The sequence below is a fragment of the Pestalotiopsis fici genome, assembly GCF_000516985.1.
Source record: "Pestalotiopsis fici W106-1 unplaced genomic scaffold PFICI_Scf_5, whole genome shotgun sequence".
Classification (NCBI taxonomy): Eukaryota; Fungi; Ascomycota; class Sordariomycetes; order Amphisphaeriales; family Sporocadaceae; genus Pestalotiopsis; species Pestalotiopsis fici.
Window position 1 is genome coordinate 1,965,556 of NW_006917095.1, and position 18,664 is coordinate 1,984,219.

At 48.3% G+C, this 18,664-nt stretch overlaps 4 protein-coding genes across 4 annotated transcripts; 1 reads left to right on the forward strand and 3 right to left on the reverse strand.

Annotated features, from left to right (window-relative positions):
* Nucleotides 1–410: 410 nt before the first annotated feature.
* On the forward strand, nucleotides 411–3,115 carry PFICI_07918 (uncharacterized protein; the record flags this gene model as incomplete). The annotated part of the gene is made up of 3 exons (XM_007836499.1): nucleotides 411–456; nucleotides 519–2,138; nucleotides 2,193–3,115. The coding sequence occupies 3 exons, from the start codon at nucleotides 411–413 to the stop codon at nucleotides 3,113–3,115; spliced, it is 2,589 nt and encodes an 862-aa protein (XP_007834690.1).
* A 1,848-nt stretch (nucleotides 3,116–4,963) lies between these two features.
* Nucleotides 4,964–8,767, reverse strand: PFICI_07919 (uncharacterized protein; the record flags this gene model as incomplete). The annotated part of the gene is made up of 12 exons (XM_007836500.1): nucleotides 4,964–4,987; nucleotides 5,045–5,143; nucleotides 5,220–5,370; nucleotides 5,458–5,643; nucleotides 5,697–6,531; nucleotides 6,590–6,777; nucleotides 6,840–6,870; nucleotides 6,925–7,054; nucleotides 7,107–7,207; nucleotides 7,274–7,356; nucleotides 7,409–8,022; nucleotides 8,075–8,767. 12 exons carry the CDS (start codon nucleotides 8,765–8,767, stop codon nucleotides 4,964–4,966), a joined length of 3,135 nt encoding a protein of 1,044 aa, XP_007834691.1.
* Nucleotides 8,768–9,666: 899 nt separating this feature from the next.
* Nucleotides 9,667–15,503, reverse strand: PFICI_07920 (uncharacterized protein; the record flags this gene model as incomplete). The annotated part of the gene is made up of 7 exons (XM_007836501.1): nucleotides 9,667–11,039; nucleotides 11,123–11,571; nucleotides 11,621–11,875; nucleotides 11,914–12,607; nucleotides 12,685–13,050; nucleotides 13,124–14,872; nucleotides 14,954–15,503. The coding sequence occupies 7 exons, from the start codon at nucleotides 15,501–15,503 to the stop codon at nucleotides 9,667–9,669; spliced, it is 5,436 nt and encodes a 1,811-aa protein (XP_007834692.1).
* Nucleotides 15,504–16,510: 1,007 nt separating this feature from the next.
* Nucleotides 16,511–17,224, reverse strand: PFICI_07921 (uncharacterized protein; the record flags this gene model as incomplete). The annotated part of the gene is made up of 1 exon (XM_007836502.1): nucleotides 16,511–17,224. The coding sequence occupies one exon, from the start codon at nucleotides 17,222–17,224 to the stop codon at nucleotides 16,511–16,513; it is 714 nt and encodes a 237-aa protein (XP_007834693.1).
* Nucleotides 17,225–18,664: the final 1,440 nt, after the last annotated feature.

Sequence of the window (18,664 nt, forward strand, 5' to 3'; positions counted from 1 at the left end):
TTTGTGTTACTTTACCAAGACCATTGTGTCACTTACGACGAAACGCAGATTTACCTACTCGACTTCTCAAGTCCCTCTTTGCCAGCACGGCCTGTCTACCCAACCAACCGCTTGTACTGTCATCGTCTGTTGGCATCAAGCTACCAGAACCCAGTTTGCCGACCCAACCCCGATCGACCCAAAAACAAGCCTGGGGATTCAGCCCTCTAAGCCACCCGGCGCTTGTTTATCGATTCGGCTTTCTTTGTGTGCATCACATACGGCATTCTCTCCTACATGACCACGACTGGTGATGAATCACGACCCGTAGCAATTTACTACTCCATTGATTATCTATTTCCTTGCCTTTAGCCCTGTCATTGTCGTTTTCAAAATCCCCCCAAAGCAGTTCTTTTTTTGATTCAGCCATTATGCCTGGTTTCGCCGACTCGTTCTGGTCGGCCGACTATGCGGCAGGTAAACATGATGACCCAAAATCGACTACACCATCCTTCTGCCATACTGACCATGTTTCGCAGGGCTCGGTGTTCTGTTTGGAAAGCTTCAACAAGGAGTACAAGAGAACCGACAGGTCCTGACCATTGCCCGCTTGCGCGCCGAGGCAGAGGAGGTTTATGGCCAAAAGCTAAGCGACATTGCACCTGCTGCCGACAAGATCGCCGGTGGCTTCTCTCGCGACGATGGCGCCAGCACCAGAAAGGCCTACGATGGCGTACGAGGTGAGATGGAGGACGCCGCAAAGAACCACCTGAAGATCGCCCAGAGTATCCGGGATTTGGTGGTGAACCCTTTCTCCAGGTGGTGTGATGCGCATGAGTCGCGCCTCCAGGAGTCGCAAGACGAACTTCAAGTCCGCATCAAAGCCCATGATCGCCAGGCCGAGCTGGTCAAGAAGCTGCGCAGCAACTACTTCAACAAGTGTCGTCTCGTCGAGGATCTCGAGGAAGAGAACAAGATGGCCTTCCAAACCGCCGAAACGAGCCCAAAACAGCCAAGCAATGTGCCTGAGATTAAGATTTCAGAAAACAAGGAAGAGGAAGATGACGAAATTTACGAGATCGGAGACGAAACATACCAGACCGAGCAGGTCAAGAAGATTCTCGAACATATGATCAACACCATTAAGATGGGCGAGACAAAGGTTCCTATTCTTGGAACCTATCTTAACACATCCAGCGGATCGGACATTGTCGAATACCTGCAGAGATACATGAACACTACAAGCATGAGCTATGCCGAGAGGATTGGACAAGATCTTATCACCAACGGCTTTCTGCGCCTGGTTGGAAACGTTGGCAACACTTTTGCCAACAGCTCCAAGCTCTTCTACCAATGGAAGCCCAGTGCTTTCAAATTGGCCGGAGTCCCGGAAAAGAAGGCGGCACCCATTTCCAGAACTTTCTCCATGCCTACTTCTGAAGGTAGCACCGACTCTCCCGTGATCGGCACCGTCAGTGAATATCTTCAAGGCTGGGGCCTCAACAACCAATACCCGAACGAGACCCCGCCGGATCGTCTTCGCCGCGAAGCCAGAGAATCGGACGAGAAGTACAAGGCTGGTGTTCAAAAGCTGGACGAGATGCGCTGTGAGCTGGAGGAGGCCATTCTTCTCCACCTCAAGTTCCTGGAGCGCTGCGAGCTGGACAGATTGAAGGCAGTCAAGACTGTGGTCCTCGACTTTTCGGGAACCATTGGCAATGTCATCCCCAGTCTGCAGGCAACCGTCGACCGGATGGTCCTGTATCAAGAAACGGTTCAGCCAATGGGCGACCTCCGTTATCTATTGGAAAACTACCGGACCGGCAGTTTTGCACCAAAAGTTGTAACATATGAGAACTATTACAACAAGGTCGATGAGCAGACGTTTGGCGTGGATCTCGAGGCCCGTGCTAGAGCCGACAGGAAGCGTGTACCCATCATTATCACAACTCTGCTCACATATCTGGACAGCCACTATCCCGATCTCGAGGGTGATGCAGCCAGACGCGACGTATGGCTTGTGGAGGTGCCTTTGGCACAAGTCCACAAGCTGCGGGCCAAGATCAACAACGGTAAAGCTTTCACAGCTGAGACTTTGACGGATGCCGAGGTTCCCACAGTCGCCAGTCTTCTAAAGCTTTACCTGCTCGAGCTTCCTGGTAAGTCACCAACCTGAAAACCATGGATGATGCGGAGAACTAATGTCGTTCTAGATTCCCTTGTTTCTTCCCATGTCTATGAAATCATCCGCACAATCTACAACACACCAGCAACTGATGGCTCTGAAGATGCGCGGATCGGTGTTCTTCAGCAGACCCTCTCACAGCTCCGCCTTACCAACATTGCCACCCTCGATGCCTGCATGAATCATTTTACCCGCCTGATTGATCTTACTTCTGCGGACGAGCAGTACGTTGCTGCTCTTGCTACATCTTTGGCTCCCTGCATTCTGCGGCCCCGCACCGAGACTTCCTTGACAATGGAGGAGAAGCATGCCTACCGATTGATTCGCGATCTGTTCCAGCACAAGGACGCCATCTTTTCTGAACTGAAGCGCATGTCCACGCTGAACCACTCCAGCTCCGTTTCGGCACCTAGGCCGCGGGCGATTAGCACCGACGAGAGTAACAGGCGCGCCCATATGGAGGAGCGCCAGCGAGCTCTTCTCGAGAAGGCTGGTGGCAGGAGTCGTGCTACTAGTCCCGCACCGAGTCCACGCCACCGCCGTGATCGCAGTGTAGGAGGTCCCGAAACTCGATTCCCCATCCAGACCTCGCCGACATCTACCACTGACCGTCACCGCGCGAGCATGGCCAGCTTTCCCGGTGGTATTGTGAAGCGGTCTAGTCTTGAGGTGCCCGACAACACCGGAACCGCACCAGCGCCCGCTAGCGAGATCAACGGTGCCAATGGCGAGGCTGCGACCGACGAGGGCTCTGTCATTGAAAAGAGGAATAGTCTGGGCCGCAGTAGCGCTAGATTCGAACGTGGAAGACGTGTTACTGTTTCGAGGGACTCGGCTCCACCGGCAGCGATTGGCGAGGAGGAAAACGCGGCGCCTGAAAGTGCTGCAGCACCAGATTCTCCGTCGGCTGTTCACTCCGTAACCCTTGTCGATAAGCCCATGGAGGACTAGCTGTGCATCTTTTGAATGGGTTTTATCGCTTCTGGCGTACCGACGGGAGCAGAGGTATCAAAAGCGTTGGGTGGGGGCAAGGTCGGCTCGTTTGTATTGCATTCTAATTGAGCAGTAATCCAGTCCATCTGGCTCGTGAGCTCATATATGGAGGCGTTGGATGGCTGAGAAGTGCATATAATATATGTATTTCTCTTTCCTTTTGTATGTAAAAGACTGTACGCTTCACGAAGACGGTTTTCACGAAGAGACGGTTCTATACCACTTATAGTACACTTTCCAATTCCTATTTACATGCTGAAATGAAGACATTGGTGAAACGAGAATGTATCCAAGATTGCCACAGAACGTCAGTTTGATACGCCTACCTGTGGTTATCGTTCAAGCACAGGTGAATATGAACGCCTCGAGGTCGCGAGAGGAGGAGTGTTGTAAAAGTACCAGCTCCCTGGCAACAGGCATTTGAGGTAATGGAAGGGCTGGTAGGTGTAAATGCAGGAGCTTTGTTTGAGTCCTTTCAACCTCGCGGCAGTAGTTGACACGTGGACCGGGTGCACGAATATGGAGAAGACCCGATGCTCAGCTCGCAACAAGTACCGGGACTTTTCCTACTTGCTAAGGCAGCAGTGAGTGCTTGATGTTCTGTGAACGGCGGCAGTCATGTTTGTGATTTGCCTGGGGGCTGCCGAGGATTGAGGGCAATCAGATGCCACTTTCTCGAAAGGGGTCTCATTTCTCGGGAAAGCACTCTTGGTTTCTGTGTCTGGAAGAGCCCTTTGGTTCATACTTGGATATCTTGGAAAGAATGAATGGCAGATTGTGCTTTCTACACTACATTTGGGGTTTGTTTATTTATCTTCGGGCTGGTCCTAGGTCGCTTATAAAAACCCCAAGGCTCACGGATTTCTTCCCTTTCCCAATGCTTCTTCTCGAACAACTCTGGCGAGGGAAACCAACACAAGGCTACCATTGAAGAAATCCTATCATGCACAACCATTTCAAATTTCTCTCTTTTTCTACCACAATCACGAGTCGCACAGATGTGAAAGATATTGAAAAACTCCTCAGTCCACCAAAGCCCAAGCACCAGTCTTCCGAGGCCATCTCTGATGACGGTCATCATACGATACATCACCTCGTCATACCACGGTAACAACCATAACGACATCAAGAAGGATCTCATGTCAACCCAGAGTTCTACCATCCCAGTAAGTGCGACCGTGATTGAAATAAGGATCACGTCGTTGACCGTGCTAAGCACTAATATCCTCACTGCTACCTGCGGGTGCCGCAAAGTCACGAGAGCCCACCGGTTGGTCATCTTGTGAAAAGGATGTGTGTTCAACGTTAAGGCCCTTTACCCAATCATGGCCATTTTGGATCTTCTGGTCCTGACCGTACAATCAATACCCGAGAAGAGACGCCATGGCACTTTTTGGCGACTAGAATGCAAGCTATTGCAATTTGTTACTCATTAGCTTAGTTTAACTAGAAATCCATCATACTAGACGTCTCCGTATTTTTATGAAATGATGCTTGAATCGAAAGTTCACGGGTTTGAAGCCACAACTGACATCACCTTGTGATTTTCCCGGGCTCCCTTTGTTGACGTTGTATTGTCGGAGATGTTTGTTGGTGCTGGGACAAGCCTTGTTTTACTCGGATTTGTTGGCCCTTGATTCATCTTTGTTTATTCGTTTTCCCCGCTCTTTCTTCTTATTCTTTTTTTTTTCTTTTTCTCCACATTCGCAACATTTGTATCCAGCAACCTGGGGCAGGCCCGTGGTTATGGGACAAGGCCTGACGACGGGTGGACCGTGATATAAAGGAATATATCCATGGCTGAATTCATTCTAACATCTGTCTCATGCTCTTTGAGCTGGTCAGTAGGATGTCTTTTTCAGATTTAGAGGGTGATCAATGCCCTACCTCCCACCTTTTCTCTACTTCACGAGCCTCTGTTGCGTCGTCCATGTTGATAGATTTATCGATGATTCTCAACTTTTGCTGCTGCACGCTCTGGACATACTTTTTATTTTAAGCAGACGAGTTAGTACCTGATTAACCAGTGATGGGGTTAGTTAATGGAATAATGCTCACTCACAGTCTCTACGGAATTCGGAACGATGTATCGAATGACTGTGACTTTCTGCGTCTGCCCGATGCGATACACTCGGTCGACGGCTTGCGCTTCTACCGTCGGATTCCAATGCGGCTCGAGCAAGTGCACCATACTGGCGGCTGTAAAATTGACTCTAAACAGTGATAGCTTATTGTTAGTTGACAGAACAATTGGGATGCGAGGAAGGACAAAAGAAAAATAATATGAAGAAATCACATACCCTTCGGCAGCACTTCCTAGACTGGCTAGCATTACTCTGCAATTCGGATTGTCCTTGAATTCTTGCATGGCATTTTGCCGTCCTCGGAGACTGGTTTTACCGTCGATGCGCTGGAATGCGAGCTGCTCCTTCTCGAGTGCCAACCCTACGAGGTCCAGCATCTTGGTCCAGTAACTGAATACTACGCTACCATATTATGAGTTGTGACTTTCTGAGACCTGGATGAAGAATGTACACACCTTTTTTGTGGTTTGCCGTTCGTTCCTGTTACTGTCTGCTGCTTGAGGGTTTCCAACAATGCTACAACCTTGGCGGATGGCTGATATCGAGCTTTGGACGGACTAGAGCTTCCGTCCTTGTCTGCTGTGTTAGAAAAGGTATCGTATCCATTTGACCCTTCCGAGTTTAGACAATTGCTGCATAGAGAATCTAGTCCATCCGAATCCGAGCCTGAGATGATATCAAGTTCACCCTCACAGCTGGAACATTTTCCGCCATGAAATCGATGTGCCTCCAGTATGGAGAAGGAGGACGCAGAGTTTTTGGATTTCATCTTGACAACTTCATCAGGTAAAAGTTGCGCCCCATGATCGCAAATGAGTCGTAGCCAGTTGATAAGAGATAGAATATTCTCTTCCTTGTTCTTCCGGGACGTGGTTTCTCGCGACTGCTTACCCAAACCAGCGGCCCTCTCTTTGGCGAGTTCCTTGAAGTCATTGTACAGAGCCTGATCAGCTTCGTGTAGACGGACCTTGTGCACTATTTCTGAGCGCTCAGGTAGGCTCAAGTCATTATGAGACAAGCATTTCTGCTTGGTTCTCCGCAGACATGTTGTTCGAATGAGCCGCTGTAAACGATCAATGCTTATTTCGTCATTTGTCTCCAAGGGCTTGACAATCCAGGACATGAATTTGGCTTTTTGCTCAAAGGGGGAAACCCGTATGAAACTGAGCAAGGCGCCATAGTCATCGAGACTGTTGTGGATTGGTGTTCCGGTCAAGCACCAACGATATCGACAATTGAGAGCACAGACAGACCGAAAAGCCTGCTTTGCACGATTTCGGATGTGGTGGGCTGGCCCAAGATTAGTGGTGACATCCATGAAATTCTTAGCCAATCCCACTTCTCTCACCTTCATCTAGTACGACCCGGAGCCATTTCCAGGATAGCAGAGGACTGCTCTTTTCCGGCGATCCGCATTCGGCTCGAAGCGTCTCATAGGTTGTGATGACAACGTCATAGTCCTCAAAACGATTGGCAAGGCTTTCTCTACCTGGCCCATGGTATATGACTCTTCGCATCTGCCCCTCATGGATGTGCCTGGTGCGACATATATGTCAGGCCTTCGTGTTCGATCACTTGAAACTCATGACATAACTTACTCTGATATCTGGGTCTCCCAGCCGTACAAGGCTTCAGTTCTTGTAAGCAGACTCCTTGTATCGTGATGTTCAATGTTCAACTCACTCGACATTGGGGCAACGATGAGCGTGCCTTGATATCTTGAATTCTGATTTCCATGTACTAATGTTTCCTCATAGTCCAAAGATGAGCATATTAGCGCCAGCATGCTAAGCGTCTTGCCAAGGCCCATATCCTTTACAGCTTGTGTTAGTATCCGACCAAGTACAAGTGTGAAAGTGACATACGTCGGCAAGGATTCCTCCCATGGGTGGCGCGGGTCTGTTCTCCAACGATCTTGTGACTGTGTGACGATACCTGATAGTCAAGCTTAGGGATTGGAGCATCTCTCATATGGCAAAGATAAAACGAATGAGTACTTACTGCAAGACTTGACTCTTACTATTGAGTTCACGTTTCCAGAGTGGGGAAAATATTGGCTCTTCAACATAACCACGCTCCTTCTCTTGCATCATCGTTAGCGCGGTGGTTTGATGGCTGTCTGCAATCAGCAATTATTGATAAACATGACGTGAAATCGGCACCTTACCTCATTAGCGGCGAGCAAAGTCGCGGACTTATGTGTGCGCGAACCACTGTTGCTGCACTTTCGTCTGCAGCTGCGTTGTCGAACATTCGCAGCCAACGACTCTCGCCCAGTCCGTCGCCTAGCATGTTGTGGGGAGAATCATCACCCATGTCATCGGGGCTTAGATACTTGAGTTCTGGCATTCCGGCGCCAGGGCGGCAGAGGTAGTGGGGATTGTCATATATGATACCAGGTTTAATTTCGTCAGCAAATGGATGTTGAAGAAAGAAGCCCGCATCCGAAAGCAGACCGCCAATTTTGTCTTTGTCGCCGCGCGGGCCGTAAATCGCGATACGTAAGCTGTGCTCTGGGATAAGACGAGCTAAAACGCTCTTCTTCGTTGCGGGCTTGCTCATCGCTTTTGATTCCTTGGTCCCCGAGACCAAGAGCGTGGCATCGAGTTCAAGGGAAAATTGTCGAAGTATATTTATCAGGTGCGAGTTGTTCAAAATACCAGCATTCCGATCAGAGCTTGGATCATGAAGTAAGAAGATACTTCCAAATGATTTCAAATTCACGGGCACAGAATAAGGTCTGAGCTCCTGTTCAATAGAGGATGTGGGAGTGGCTATGACCTTGATGCTGATCAGCACGTTGAACAAGCCTTCGGTAGTAGACATGACTTACAACACCATAACAAATATTCGAATCATTACTTATTTGTTTCGTGGGCTCAATCAATAGTTGTTGAGGTGAGGTGTCCATTATCATTTGGTTGGGTTCCGGGGCCTCGAATGTCGGTTGATCACCTGGGTTCATGTCGCTGACATTGTCCTCACCAGTATCTTTCTGGTTCGAGAGTGACTGGGGATCTTCGACCACTTGATACGCTAGATTTCTTGTCCACGCATGATGTCCCAAGGGCAGTTCCTGGGGTGATTGGTCAAGCTGCTCACTCATTTGCAGGCTCAGGGTAGATTCCTGATGATTGATATGTGGTGTCCAGCTGTGAGTGTCATTCGCTAGCGCATGATCTACCCCGTGCATCCCATGAAATGACGCATCAGCAGGTTCGATGGAGAGCGAGCCATCGAGGTGATTACCAAAACCATTGTCAAGCCGAATGTCGGATTCGCTAGGAAGATCACCGTTGAAATAGTCGAAAACATTCCAGTCATCGCTGGGAAGATCTTCTGATAGCATAATTGTATCTTCAAATTCCTGAGGCCAGTCATTGTTCACAGCCACCCGCTCCGCAGCATCAAGATGAGGCTCGGTGCGGTGTTTTTTGTTTTCGCGGTCATCGGCGCCTGGGGAGGGACTCGGTCGCTTACTGCCTGCATTTGGCTGCAAATTCCAAAAATCGCCACCGCGGTTCATGGCAGCCCGTGTGACGTTTATTGGCCACCCTATGAAATCAAACAGAAATTAAAGGGAATCACATCCAGAGCGTGAGTCCAAGATATATGATAGCCCCGCTACGGCGATGCTGCCTCGAGAGTTGTGAGGCTGAATGAATGAGCCGACTTTCCAGACTTTTGCGGCCCAATCACATGGCGGTCCACTGCCGCAGTGTTTGCAAGCCCTTGTGAAACCATGACACTGTACGGGAACAATCGAGTATAAACAGCACAGCCTGTAGCTATGAATAAGTCGCACAAACCAAAATCTTAATTAAGACTACACCATAATTACCTACCTAGGCACTGAAGTTGTAGGCATCTCGACCATTTCCGCAATGGTCTCTCGTGCTCGGCGCCAAATAGTGGTCATGGGCAGACAAGGCTCCACGACTCAAACCAAAAGTTACTTGCCACCGTCGTCACTCGTCGGCCGTGGCATCTTCTCCCGTACTTAAAATGGTGCTACCAAAGACGACATAGCTGGTACCTTGCCGACTGTGCATATAGACATGGTGAACCGATGCCTTTATATATGCATGTGTAGCTTCATGTCGTTCTTGACAAGAGTTTGAGTTTGTTGATTTCCTTAAGGGAGGAAGTCATCGACAGTATCCTGGACTGTGGTGCACATGTCGTGGCGCAGAAGGCATATAATTGAGCCAATATCTATCCTAGTAAGTATGTATGTAGAAAAGGAAACTCGCTGTGTGATTTCATAGCCTAGGTACCATTATCAAACACAAACTCCTACGACTCCTCCACCTTCAGCCCGGCAAAAGTGATTTTCAAAGTTTGATCATGGCCCCACCCTTCTCCTTCTTCGTCCTTTACCTGGTCCCAACGAGGTCACTATCATCCAGAACAGGAAATCTATCCCTAACCCTTCAACAATTCTTCGATCAATTGCTTCCCAGCCCCCACTTGCTTTTGCTTCGTGTCCTCCACAAGCTCATCCCAACTCATCCCCAACCATTGATGAATGGCTTTTGCACCTTTTTCGTCTTGTATTCTCCTGCCTGGCATTAGCACATCACTTCCTTCCCTCTGCGGAACAGTATGAGCTTCTTGGTTCAAGTCAGGGTCAGCGCCGTGTAGGAGTAGAAGTCTCATCATCTCAGCCCCCTTGGCAGATGCATGCTGAGCAGCGCGATGAAGGGCTGTTATCTTATATTTTCTTCTGTCATTGACATCCGCACCTAAGTCAAGTAGATATGTCGCCAAAAGAATTGACAAACCGGAACCTGCAACGTTCTTAAGGGCTTGATTGACACATCGCGGGCCCACAATGGGAAAGATCCGCAGTTTACGCCACATATCGAGCAGCTGCTGGTCCCCAGCCGGATGCGATGCTGCTGCACTGAGGATGCTGGGATCTATCAGGCGCTTGAGCATATTGTTCAGGGTTTTGTCGTGTTGACGGAAACCTTGAAGCCATGTGCACCATATCTCAACTCCTTCGCGCCATTCTGTCGAGGCAAGTTGTCTTGTGAGCCATAAGCGTTGCAGTTTGCCATCCTTGCGGGAGTACATTTTGTCTATGCTGAAGAGATGGATTCCGAATCGAGAACAGAAATGTTCCAAAGCACTAGCATTACGGCCTCTTATTGATGCTGCGATGCATGCGTGTGCCTCCTTCCGCTCCTCGGCGTCGAGACCCCCGTCATTTATTGGATTTTCCAAAAGCTGGAGCATATTGCCTGAAGCATTGGATGCAGCAAGTAACTGCAATTTATGTCGAGTTTCGCCTTCATCTAAGGCGTTTGGAAATAGACCAAGAACTTCCCGGACACGTTCGATTTCATCATGTTTTATCAGATCAGAGAGAATGGTCTCAACTTCAGCTACACTGAGTTCTTGACCATCAAAGCTCCGTTGTGGGACATATGCTGGAGTGTTTCGGTGAGCTGTCTGCGAATGAAGTCGCCGCATCCTCTCGGACAAGAAACCGATTTCTTTGTAAACGCAGCCAGGCTCGTCGCATTGTAGAAGAACATCATGTGATTTCTCGTGCTCATACCTGAGGCCACGTGTTGGAAAGCCGTGGCGCCAGAATTTGCACAATGGAAATTTGCACTTGAAGGGTCGTGGTCCATAATAATACAGGATATCTTCGCAAGTTGTGTGGTCTTCGGATTTGGAGGACAGAAGACATGCAAGTGCTGAGTTGCATAAGGCGCCATCAATGGATTGACGAATGCGTTGAGATGTGGCTGATATCGAGAGAGGATCATTGTGATTCTTCTTGGGGTCTGAGAGGTTCCAAAGATGTACGAATTAGTGGTCAAATCAATCCAAAGAGCCAAAGGCCAATCAAATCGAGCAGTCATCTTACCTTGATCCGTCTTGCCTGTGAAGAGAAAAGAAGCCTGGCGAAATTCGAAGGCTTGGAGAAGTAGTGCATACAATAATGGCTGTTTTGCCTTCAACGGTGCAAATGAATCTTTGAAAGGGTCTCCGTGTCTGAAATGATGTTGTTCCGTGGATGCAAGATGATCAGTTTTCCTGGTATCGAACAATCTTTGGATAGACTGAATCAACTTGATTGATGGATTGGCTGACCTAAGCATTTGAAAATACTGACAGACCAGATCGAACCACATTATTGAGGAAAAGGAATGGAAGCCGTATTGCCCTGTTAGAACTTTCTTTGAAATCTCCTCTGGTGTGACATCAGAATCATGATGACTTTGGCATAGATAGTTGATGCAGCACAGCGCCAAACTCAATGTAGCTTCAGTACTGTCAATCACTCGTGTTCCGAGGTGAGGGCTCACTATGTATCTGTGAAGTAATGAGTCTCTGCTTTTGTGGATGCGACACGAATACCTACTCTTTTGCAGTGAAGTGCACAAAGTGGATATGGGTATCCACTGTCTCGACAATTGGGCCGAGCATCTTGACGACGTCAAGCACCATTATATTGAAGACTTGGTCCCTCTTGTCTGGGTTGACCATTAATGCTTGAGTAGCTTCCTCGACACTCATAGGAATTGGGGAGGAGGCTATCCATCCCAAGAGCCGTCGGGCTCGTTGTGCTTGCTTCTTGTCCTTCTGTTGTCCAAGACGCTGAATGATACGGTAATAACTATACGATAACATGTTAGCTCTCTATCAAATAGTCACAGTTGTTCGTAATGGGAGACTTGCGCATCATCGAGGTTTTCTGGAAGTACTCCGAACTGTTCCTCCATCTCCGATAGGTCATTCATTGACGAGACCATATCCATCACCAGTCGAGCGTAAAGAAACATCCCTTTCGCTTGACTTGCCAATGGAGACAAGAGTTCCAAAATGCTCTTCAGAGCGCTTTTGGGCATTTGGCGCTCGCTGAAAATTTCCTGACTCCGCTGACGGATGTAGCTTTCTATGCTTGCTTCATTGTGGTCTTGAATCGTGATTGTCGTAACAGCGTCTCCCAATCCCCGTACTATATCCGCTTCAGGCCGTGAACTCAAAATGATCCTTGCCTGTACACAAATCTCGGCAATCTTGCCAACTTCTGCAATAAGCCTACCGCGCTCGGCTTCGCTGATCTCATCGATGCCATCAATCACAAGGTAGACTGGCCCAGCGCAGTGGATGAGATCCGACAGAAGTTTGCCTGTAGCAGAAAGGTCGCTTCGTAAAGCTTCACTAGTTGATTCACAAATGATAGTTCTGAGATCTTCGTGTTTTTCGGCCAACTGGAAGATTAGTGAGTGAATGGTTGACAGCGCTGTGGTTTCGGCTTCTTCGTATGTCAAGAACGCGAAGGCTGTCATGGCCTCTGTCGTTTGTTGAAACCGACTGACAACCGCACTGGAGAGGAATGTCTTGCCTATATTCAGTCAGGTTACATTCAACGTCATTTCAACAAGATAGAACCAAAGTAATACGGTCACAAGATCTTCATACCTGCTCCTGGAATCCCTTTTATCCACAAGATTCTGGGCTCCTGTTCTACGCCGTTGATCCATTTCGAAAAGGTCGTATTGTCAAAGAGCCAATCGGCAGGTCCCTGGCAGCGAAGATCGCGAAGACGGTAGAGCTTGTTGTCGTATCTACTGGGGCTAAAAGATGTCTTGATTCGGTTGAACTCTTGGCGCGTAGTTGCAAGACGCTGGTCTCTGAAGCTTTCTAATGCCCTGTTCCGAAACTCTTCTTCTGCTTGGATCTGTACATTGTTTCCCATCAGTCTAGTGTGCCTTTCAACATGACATACGATTTCTTGTATGTGCAACTCGTATCTTGGCCAAAAGCTTTCAAAGACATGCATCCATTCTGGGCCGACAAATGATTAGTAAATTTTGATACATCAGCTTGATTTGGGAGGCATGATGAGAGTGGTGCTTACTGGGATGATTGAAAGGCTTGAGTATCTCAAGATAGATATCTATCAAGTCTTTGAAGAAGAGGAATAGGATCTCCTTCGTCGCAGAACTCTGATCGATTTCCATAAAGTCTGGCAACCTTTTCCCTACCTCAGCAAAGGCGCCTAAGAGACAGTCAAAAGCGTAATCCAGCGTCTTAGCCCACTGCAGAAGAAGTGCAAGTGGTCCCCAGATGACTGCCAAAACATTTCGACTTTTCGATACCACATCGCTGATGATGTTTGCAAAACCCTCGAGGCGTTTCAGATAAAGCTGTATCTTTGACAGGTTGCGGAGCCCACTATTCTGACGTTGCTCCTCTTGGAGACTGTCAGTGATTGTGTATAAATCACTCACCGAAGTCACCTCGAGTATCTGAACCCAAAGGTCGGGCTTCGGGAGTTTCTTCTCGAATGTGCGTGCGGCTAATTCGAATTGAGACGCAAGGTGATTGTCGACAACGGATGGACCATCAGCCAATTCGACTTCACGGATTGCATCACTTTGGTCTTGGGCGTTTTGGCTGTGGCCTATTTCAGTGCTCTTGGTCTCCTGCTGCCATTGGAAATCAGCCGACCGACGGAGAGAGCCCGGTAGTAAGTCCCATAGGCTGTTGATGCTTCGTACTAGGGGTTTATTGCCAGATCCATCGGTCCTGATATCCCTCTGCGATCTTTCCATCATTCGGAGTATATTTTTCAGGATATCCATAGACATTTCTATTTGCTCTAATCCATAGGCGGAAACAATGTCATTGTGTTGGGAAAGCGTGTTGCCCCATATCTTGAATCGTGTCTGTGCGTATCGAAGACCCTCAAGATGGCGCTGGGCTTGAGGATGAAGCTGCTCTTCTAACTTGTAGGTTTCTTGAAAGGTGTCTAGGATGGTCGAGAAGTACTTTCGTATGCTTAAATTAGACAAGCGCTGATGTAGAGTGTCCATGCTGGGCCTGTTTCGCGGTTCACGTTGGAGAGAATCAGTCGAAATCTCAAGCAGCTGGCGAGGCATCACCGAATCGGGTTGGTCGCGAATTAGGTCCTCTATCCACTGGCGGACCTCTTGCTTGAGGTCACCTTCAGGCTGATAGAAGACGGAATCCTTCCATTGAGGAAGCCTTGCAGGCATCAATCGCTTGGCGCGGAATTCTTCAACCCCCGACGGCCCCTTCAACATGTAGGTGACGACATCGATGAGAAGACAACCAAAGGCCCAAACGTCAATTGCTCGGCCCACTGTGTTTGGGTTTTCTTCCACGTCGGTGCACTCGGGCGCAATATAATCACCACATGTTGCCTTGTATCCAGTGTTGGAATGTACATTCTCCGGCTTCACTTTCCCCAGTCCGAAGTCGGCCAGAAGAAAGGTATCGGGCCCGACCAGGACATTTGGCGGACGTAGGTCATGATGATAGCCAGTGGCCTTCAAGTCAATGCCGTGCTTAACATCAGTGAGATGGAAATTGTGTGTTGTGGACAAGGCCGATGCAAGTCCCGCGAGCGACGAGTAGAAGGTGCAGTCCCATTTGAAGTCTCCATAGCGTACTTGCGCGCTCAGAAATTTCCAAAGGTCCAAGTCAATGTAGTGGAATAGTAAGTAATTATCCTCTAGGTACGTGTAGGAGCCCAGAAAAGGAATGATGTTGGGGTGCTCCAACCGATTCAGGAGTCGCAGGCAACTCTTCTCTCTCTCAAGCCATTCTGTTGCTCCGCCACTGTTGAGCTTTTTGAGTGCTACTTGTACCGTGCCAGTCTGATGACACAAGGTCAGCCGACGCCGAAGACAACAAGTTTAGATCATGTCAGACTTCAAAGTACTTGCCTTTGCATCCATGAAATCTTGCTGAGACGCCAAAATATTGACTTTCTTGACCTCACCGAATGCGCCGTTACCAACCGGCTCGACACTAATGAACGGGAGAATGACCCCTTTTTGTATTTCATGATGATGCTCGCACATGGTCTTTGAGAATTCATAAGGACAGAAAATCCACTGAAAAGTGTCAAATAGAAGATAGCCAACGTGTTTGCCTACAATGCGCTCCGCGTCAACTTCGCTCAGCGGGAGACGGCTATCAAGAAACCTGTGTTTGCGAAATTCCACAATCTGATCTGGGCATCTGCTATATATGAGCATGGCGAACACTCTTTTGCCCTCATTGTGTATAGTACTCGACAAGCTGATGCGGTCGTCTATCTTGCAATTCAGGTTCTCGACGGCGCGCTGGATTGTGGTGAAGCTGAATATTTCGTGGAGCTTGTCGTTAGGCAGAAAGGACTGCCCTGAGGTGGATTTGACGAGGCTGTTCCTTATCTGCGAACAGAGGGCATCAATGTATGATTGAGCTCCACCATCGCTCGGGTCCATGGTATTTGCTGTGCGACAGTGGAATTGAGATCATGACGATGGGGGATCGACCCGATGGTTGCAAGTAGAAGGATTCGGCTTTGCGCAATGCAAGTGAAGGAATCCCAGGTCATGGGGAGGGGAGATCTTGCACCGCCAGTCAGGCGCAGCCAATGACGTCGGGGCGAAGCCTGCAGCTACTCCTCTACCTGCATCACGCACTACAGATTACAGCTGATGCCTGAGGATAATTGATGTACTTCTGCGAGAAGCCCCCTTTGCTGTGTACCTACAGAGTACTCAAGGACTGAACAATTCATCTTCCCAAATCCCAGTCAAGACTTTTTCTCTGTCAGAAGTAGTGCTTGACAGGGACTATGGAAGGACTATTATTTCGTGGCCTTTCCCTTGTTTTTCCCCCCGTCTTTCTTTATTTTCTTTACCAATAGATCAGACTACTTCGTGACTAAAATTGCATTGATCATTAAATTTGTCGCTTGTTTCGTTAATTGCATAGTACAATGCATTCAATTCTCTTGTACTGCACAACACACAAGAAGGACTTTTATTGCAATCGCTTTTATTAGAACTTGTTAGCGTGGGTTGGTTGTTAAGGCTTTTTAGTGGGGTGTAGCCCTGATAAAATATACTTAGCCCAATATATCATCTTTTGACCACTATAAACGACCATCAACGTACGCACATAACCTTCTTTCAAACTCACTGTTTACACAACTGACCTTTTATCCCACCGTGGACGCCCAATGTCTTACCTTTTAGTATATAATGTGTTTTTTTTTTTCGAATGAGCATCTCGAACACTCGAGACTCATGCTGTTGGGCACCAATCCGATGTATACAATGCCGACCACGATGAAATGCAAAAGGACTCATTTACTTACAAATCAATGACTCACCTTTCAAGAGGCGAATGAAAACCCCATATCCGGAGAGGTGCGCATTCTGATACCTTGCGCATAGATGTAGACACTATAAACCTGGATTAGTGCGTGGCACTGGAGAAATTATTATTTCCTTGCACGATCGACCTCGTATTCATCCTGAAGGTACAGCAGCGCGTGATACAAGGTCCAGATATTGCTGTTGAGGCTGACGTACTTGATCCAGGGCGTGAGGTTGCCCTCGACGGCGCCGGCAATCTCACGGCCGCCGACGGTCGGGGTCTCACGGGGCGCGGCGGCGGCGGCGGGGTGCTGCCCGTCGCTGCTTCCCTTGGCCTCGAGGGGCAACACGTCGGCGTGTCCGGCCTGTGCCACGATGGCCAGGATCAGCTTGGCGTAGTGGCGGCTCGAGTTCCAGTGTTTATAGACGCTCGCGTCGGCTGGGTACTCGAGAGCCGTCCACACGGGGTCTCGCCTGTGCTCGAATACAAGCCGGTACACGGCCTCGAAATCGGGCCTTGGCAGAGTCAGGTCCCGCACATGGTAGTAATAGATGAACTTTTCGTGAAGCTGCTTGGAGAAGCCTTCTTTCTCGAGGTGCATGAGCAGAACAGAAACCTTCTGCGCACCAATGGCACCCTCTCCGAGATCCAACTCCTTGGACAGTCTAAGCCCCACGAATTCACGGGGGCTTCCCCAAATGACCACCGAAACCGCGACAAATTTCACCAATAGTTGTGTCTTTACGATTCGTTTCTGAGAAAACTCGCGGGGTAGGGAGATTTTCGTTGAAGAAGGCTGAAACCAGCCAAAGACGGACTTTCTTGGAGTAGAAGCCATAATCACGTTAATAAATCACAGATTAAGTGTTAATCGAATTTCCGAGGCAAGCGAAGATTGGTGAGCTTTGTGTTTCAAGTCCGATCTGAGTCAGCCTGTGTCGATCAGACAACCTCACGAGTTGACAAGTTTTATGACTTGATGAGCTGAAGAGTGTATGGGTTTGATGAGCTGAAGAGTGTATGGGTTTGATAAGCTGAAGAGTGTGTGGGGTTGATGATTTGATTGATGAATTGGTGAGTTTTGAGAAGATATCTTTCGAATCATGGGCGTGTCTTAAATAGAAAATATCTTGGCCATGGCACTCGTACTCTGGCCGAAAACAATCGCACTTTGTCTTTGTTACAATTTCTCGAAGCCCAATGTGATAACCTGTGATCATCGTAGCTCGATGCTTCACAAACGCATTGTCACTCATAACAACCACATTGTTTACATGCAGTGTGCTTATGGAGCTCGACCGATTATCCAGATTGTGGCGTATAGAGATCTAATCTACATCCGTCACATCACAACCCCGTTTGTGGTGGGTGAACAAGAACCATGCCATGACATAAAGAGCTCACAAAGGATGGTGGCTAGAACTAAACCATATGTGTACCATGAACTATTCTTTGCTCGTGGGAGGCTCCACCCATGCTGCCTGACAACACCTTTCTCGATGGCATGACAAGAGTTAATTGATATGGGACGTCGGGGTTACGTGAGATGACATGGAAATTCGTTGGATTTGCTTGACAATTGGTCTCAATACTTTTCAATGGGTCGAGGTATACAACCTTTTACCAGCTGACTAGATACCTAGTTGGACGGAACTACGATCAACTTTTGCCCGACAGAGACATGGTGCCCAAGACTGGTTTTTTTTTTTTCATACTTGTTTGGATGCGGTTTTTCAATCAAAGTGTAGTGTTATCTTATACAAGCCTCATGGAAATGCAGGGACCTCGGGAATTGCGCATAACTCGAGATGTCCACGTAACTATACTCGAGCCCTCAATTTAAGTCAGTCATACAGAGGCATTCTCAGTTGATCGCATTCACCCCTCGTTCACATGTCATTCATGCTTCCTTTGTAAGAAATTCCTCTTTTGTCAAGAATACCGCTTTTGTAAAAAGGTATCCAGCTCCTTCCAATAGCATGAAACTGGATACCCAGGTCAAACCAACCCTCGCTTCGACGTCCTATTTATGGCTAGTAGCCAAGCAGCGCTAAAAAGCCCATGGTGTTAGTAGACGACCACACACTAACCACCACCACCAAAACACCAAAACCACTGCACCCTTGCCCTGTCCCGCGATCCTACGGCCGCTTACCTGGGTATAGAAAGGAGCCATGAATCCTTCAAAGACTAGGATACCGGATATCGCGCCGATATTGGTTCATATATATTTGTTTCATAAGTGTTGAGTTGCACTCACTGAACTAATACAATTTTC